This window comes from Plectropomus leopardus, unplaced genomic scaffold (genome assembly GCF_008729295.1).
Source record: "Plectropomus leopardus isolate mb unplaced genomic scaffold, YSFRI_Pleo_2.0 unplaced_scaffold16238, whole genome shotgun sequence".
NCBI lineage: Eukaryota > Metazoa > Chordata > Actinopteri > Perciformes > Serranidae > Plectropomus > Plectropomus leopardus.
This window is the reverse complement of record NW_024617431.1, coordinates 1,446-6,432: the sequence shown is the minus strand read 5'-3', so window position 1 is coordinate 6,432 and position 4,987 is coordinate 1,446. Positions and strand designations below refer to the sequence as shown.

Genomic DNA, 4,987 nt, shown 5'->3' with positions numbered 1-4,987 from the left:
TGCCAAGCTGCTGTGACAACTAAATTTCCCTCCGGGGATCAATAAAGTCGTCTAAGTCTAAGTCTAAGTCTAAGTCTTATCACATGGCCAGAAGTATGTGGACAGCTGAATGCTCCAGAGCTGCACTGAGTATATTTACTCACTGCATTTATCTGACAGCTGCAGTCACTTTAAAGATTCAGATTTTTGCATAAAAAACATTTCATTTCATTTGTTATGAAAAGAATAATTCAGGTTATACAGGTACTGCTGACATGATGATTAATGATGATTTATTAATCAATCAATCGATTTCCAGAAAATCAGTTGCCAACTATTTTGATCATTTAAATCTTTTCAATATAAGTTTTTTTCTTCTTTTCACAATTTGGGCGTTTTGCGGTCTGAGTACTTTTACTTTAAAAAAGGACCTAAATACTTCATCCACCACTGTCACAAGGTGTCCACATATTATTGGCCGTAAAATATCTGGTTAGCCCCTCGAGAGCGTCCGCTTACTTTCGGCCACATAAAGTTAAACACTGAACAACATTTCAGCCTTAGTTTTCAAAATAAAATGTGAAACTTATTGAAAACAACAAACATCTTTATTGCTGGAAATATGAAAACAAGTTTTCTTCTTTGAATAAAGTCAAATTAAAGGTCAGATTTCATTTCATGTTTCTCTAAAAACAGATTCATTAAATGTTACTCTATTTTTTAATAAAATGTTTATTAATTACATTCATTTTTTTCTTCTAATCAAGAATTCTTTTGAACTCTTCAGTCTTCACATATAAATAATCAATTTTCCTTTATTAAAAAAAAAACAAGTCCCAAGTTTTCTAAACGCTCTTCTTTGTTTGTTGTTGTTTTGTTTTTCCAGGAAGTCAAATCAGCCAATGAGGTAACAAAGACTCACCTGTCTCCAGGTAAGGTCCTTTCACCTCAAACTGCTTCTAACTTTAGAAAAAGCTTCTCTGACAAAACCTTTCAAAGTCAAAATAAACTTTTTCTAACTTCCTGGAAAGTCTGAGTAATTTTGGAAACACACTGATGATGTCACTTCCAAACTGACCAATCACAGCTCCCTCATGTTGCTGCTGCCTTCTCATTGGCAGTTTCAAAGGAATCCTTGCTGTCTTTGCTCTTCATGGCCATCTTCTCCGCCTTCTTCATGGCACGTTTCTTCGACCGCCTCATCAGGCAACACTTCACTGTCACCGCGACGACCACCAACAGCACCACCAGCGCCGCCACGGCAGCCAGCACCGGGATCAGGAAACCGGCTGCCGCCGCCTCATCCGCACACTTCGGCGAGCCCTCGTCGTGTTGTTTCCCGTTCTGGTCAGAGCAGACGCACCTGAAGGAGCCCTCCGTGTTCAGGCAGGCGTGCCGGCAGGGCCTGCCGCCGCTGCACTCGTCTATGTCCACACAGAGTCCAGAGGCATCTTTCTGGAAGCCGCGGTTACACGGCACACAGACAGCTGTGAAGTTTGGGTGGGAGTCGTCGGGCAGGCGCCACTGGGCGGGATGGCCCGTACAGCGAAGCTCCACCTGGACGTTGGACCAGCACTCGACCTGGATCCTGCTGCTGTTTTTGTAGTCCGGACTGATGGACCGGATCCTGATGTCAGAGGGGGATGGACACGAGCCCGATCCCCGCCCTGCCTCCCAACCGAGATCAAGATCCTGTCCCGGCAGCTCAGGAACTGGTGCAGGAGTCAGGTCATGTCCTGGTTTTGGCCCCAGGGTCGGAAGTTTAGGTTCAGGTTGTGGTGGTTCTGAAATAGCTGGTTCTGGTTCTGGAGTAGCTGGTTCTGGAGTTGCTGGTTCTGGAGTTGCTGGTTCTGGAGTTGCTGGTTGTGGTCTTAGTTCTGGTTTTGATGGTCCTGGTGGAGCGGGGTTAACGTGGGTCTTACAAATGAACTGGAAACTGTTCTTGCAGGTGACGGCGATCAGACCCCAGCTGGTCACCACGGTCCCATCCAGCCGCCCCCTCAGCGCGGCGCAGCGGTCGGTGGTGCAGGTGTGCTGTGGCTCCTCCACCCAGCGGCTCACCTGCGAGTCCTCACCACCGTCCTCCGTCCACTTGAACCCTCTCAGCGGCAGCGTGGGAACCACACACTCGTTCTTGACCTTCCGGAGCCCGACCCAGAAGGTGAACTGGCTGTGATGCAGAGCTGCCGCCGACTCCGAGACAACCCCGAGGACAGCCGTGACCTCCTGCTCGGTGGCGAGGGCGGTGAGGATGCCGGGCGAACACTCCTGCAGGGCCTGGTCGAAGCTGACGCCGGTGAGGTGGACCGTGTAGTACGGTGAGGAAGCCAGGCCAGCTGAGATGCTTCTGAACAGGAACCAAAGGTAAATCCAGCAGAACTTAGATGCCATCTTCTTCTCTGACAATGACGACGATGACGACGATGATGATTTCAGTCTGTGAAAAACAAACATCTCTTTGGGATCAGCTGTGAAAATGTGAATCCTCTGGCAGGCTGTTTAGGAAATATTATATACAAGTGTACAGAAAGAGAAATAAAACTTTAAACATGAAGAAATGAAACCTGAATAAACAGATGAAAGTCAGAAAACAGTGTTACAGTTTGAAAAATGGAATGGTCCTTAAATGAACATTAGAACATAAAGAGCCAAACCTTAAACATATAGAGTGAAAGAGAATATTGTCTTTCAGTTTCTGAACAGTATCAGATGTCCCTTTATCAGTAACCAAGTACAGTGTTGTTATTCCTCAAGTTATCCAGTTTTGGAATCTGGAATCCAGTTGGTTGGGTCTAAATTCGGGGTAATAAAAAAAGAAGTCTCGGAAGTAAATTCATTTTCACAGATTCACGTCTCTGTGTAAGACTCATCAATAGGATACAGCGCCATCTCTGTATATGTAACTTTATTTTGGTAAGGAGGGGGTCATAGTCAATCTTTCCTAAAGTATTAATACCCTTGGGTAATGAAACATCGAAGTATTTTAGTGCAGTCTGGCGCCATTTTAATTTAAATGTTTCTTGTAACTGTTTTGTCAGAGTAAAACTAAAACCAACCAACTTACAGAGTCGAAGGCCTTCTCCGCGTCCAAACTGACCGGCAGAACAGCTTCTGTTCTTAATTATGTTGTCATGTGTTTGTCTCTGCCAGATAAAACCTGTCTGCTCAGTGTGGATAAGCAGGGAAGGACCTCCTCAATTCCTCTGGCTACCATAATTTAGCTTTTTGATCTTTGATCAGGGATGGCAAATTTAAGCTCTTTAGCAATTTTTGTGCTTCTTGTTCATTTTTTTGTGTGAGGCTGTGAATATAATTGTTCATAAAAATAAAACAGAAATACAGTTTGTATTTCATTCTGTTCGTACGTCAGTGTTTTGGAGTCTGGGCCCCTTATCCTGTAAATAGTATTATCTGCTTGCTGTTTTTGTGTATGTCAGTATTACCTATTTTGCATTCTTGAATGTTACCACAATCCTTTTTAAAAATAAAAAAGTAGTCAGTCCTGGAATACACTGTAGGGGAATGAGAGTAGTGGATATAATCTCGTTTTGAGGGACTGAAGTCTCTCTAAAGGGCTATTATACCCGTGTCTGTCATATATATTTAAGTTTTCTTTTGTAGAGAGGTCTGGGCAGTTTCTTTTGAGGAATCCGGTTTGTGATTGAGTCGTCATGACAATGCCAGTGGAGTCAGTCACTGAATTAAACTTTTTTTTATAAAAACTCATATCGCTACCTGGAGGGGCATAGACATGAAGTATTGTTACTTTGATACCTTGTATATTTCCTGAAATAAGTAAAAATCTTCCTTCTATGTCCTTTATTTCTGAAAGTAATTCAAAGGTAACCCTTTGTGAAAAAAAATAGCTACTCCTGTTGTATGGTCGATACACACACACACACACACACACATATATATATGAAATATAGTGCAATAAAGATGATGTACAAAGTAAGAAATGTTTAAAGCAGAAGACAGGGAGGAGAGGAGGAGGAGGAGAGGAGGAGGAGAGGAAAGGAAAGGAGGAAGCTTCCTGTCTGAAGGATCTTTATCACTTTAATTGTGTTTATGTTCAAAATGAAACAAATTGGATGTGTCTTACCGTCCTGCTGTCTCTGACTCCTCCAGCGTCTCTCCTCCTCCTCTTTCTTCTCTTCCTTCAGTTTCTCCTTTTCTCCCAGTTTTTACCTCTGGTTGTTACTCCTCCTGTTTTCAGTAGTGATGTTACGCTCAAGTCCGTCTGCTTGACACAGATTTGATCTTTTGAAGCGTCACTAAGCAGAGTTTGGAAATCACGTGACTGCTCCTTTCTCCTCCTCTCTCCTCCTGCTGTCCTCCTGCTGTCCTCCTGCTGTCCTCTGGCTCTCCTCTCGTCTTCAGGGTTCCTCAGTCTCTGTTCAGCAGCTCCTCCTGGTTTCTCCTCCACAGTAGCGCCACTGGCGGACTGACTGCCGGCCTCTCCCCCCGGCCCCCGGCCCCCGGCCCCGGACAGGAAGTGTGCTGTGTCTTGATATGGCGAGCTGGTTTCCTCCAGAGGAACGCCGCCGCTGTCGCTCCCTCACAGAAACAAGAGTCCAGATTGGTTTTATGTTTAGACCAAATCTGAGTCTGACTGCAGCGATCCTGCAGAGTTCACAGTCACTCTGCTCTGTGATTGGCTGAGAGGTAAATGATGTCACCTGTCGGATGGTCCAATAGGAATATTTCATTAAATATCATCAAGATCAACACGAGGCTCAAAAATGACACGAAGTTTGAGTTTGCCTCCGCGAATCTCCAGCCAGCAGGGAACGTTCCCGCGACGCTGACTAATGTTCCCTACAAGTTACAATAATGTTTTAGAGAAAACATTTGCATCTAACGTTCAAAGAACGTTTTAAAGATGTTTTTCGCTTCAAATAATGTTCCTGTGAGGTTAAATGCTGACTAAGACGTAACGTTTGATCTGAAACTCTCTGAGGATGTTTTGGTGATGGTGAGAGGTGACGGATCAGAATGTTCTTCTATA

At 44.3% G+C, this 4,987-nt stretch overlaps 1 protein-coding gene across 1 annotated transcript; it reads right to left on the bottom strand.

Annotated features, from left to right (window-relative positions):
- Positions 1-568: 568 nt before the first annotated feature.
- clec14a (C-type lectin domain containing 14A) lies at positions 569-4,444 on the bottom strand. The gene is made up of 2 exons (XM_042514798.1): positions 4,082-4,444; positions 569-2,416 (listed from the first exon to the last, which is right to left on the bottom strand). The coding sequence occupies exon 2, from the start codon at positions 2,368-2,370 to the stop codon at positions 1,072-1,074; it is 1,299 nt and encodes a 432-aa protein (XP_042370732.1). The 5' UTR covers positions 2,371-2,416; positions 4,082-4,444; the 3' UTR covers positions 569-1,071.
- Positions 4,445-4,987: the final 543 nt, after the last annotated feature.

Coding starts and splice junctions, on each gene's coding strand:
- clec14a (XM_042514798.1), bottom strand. CDS start 2,370: ATGGCATCTAAGTTCTGCTGGATTTACCTTTGGTTCCTGTTCAGAAGC.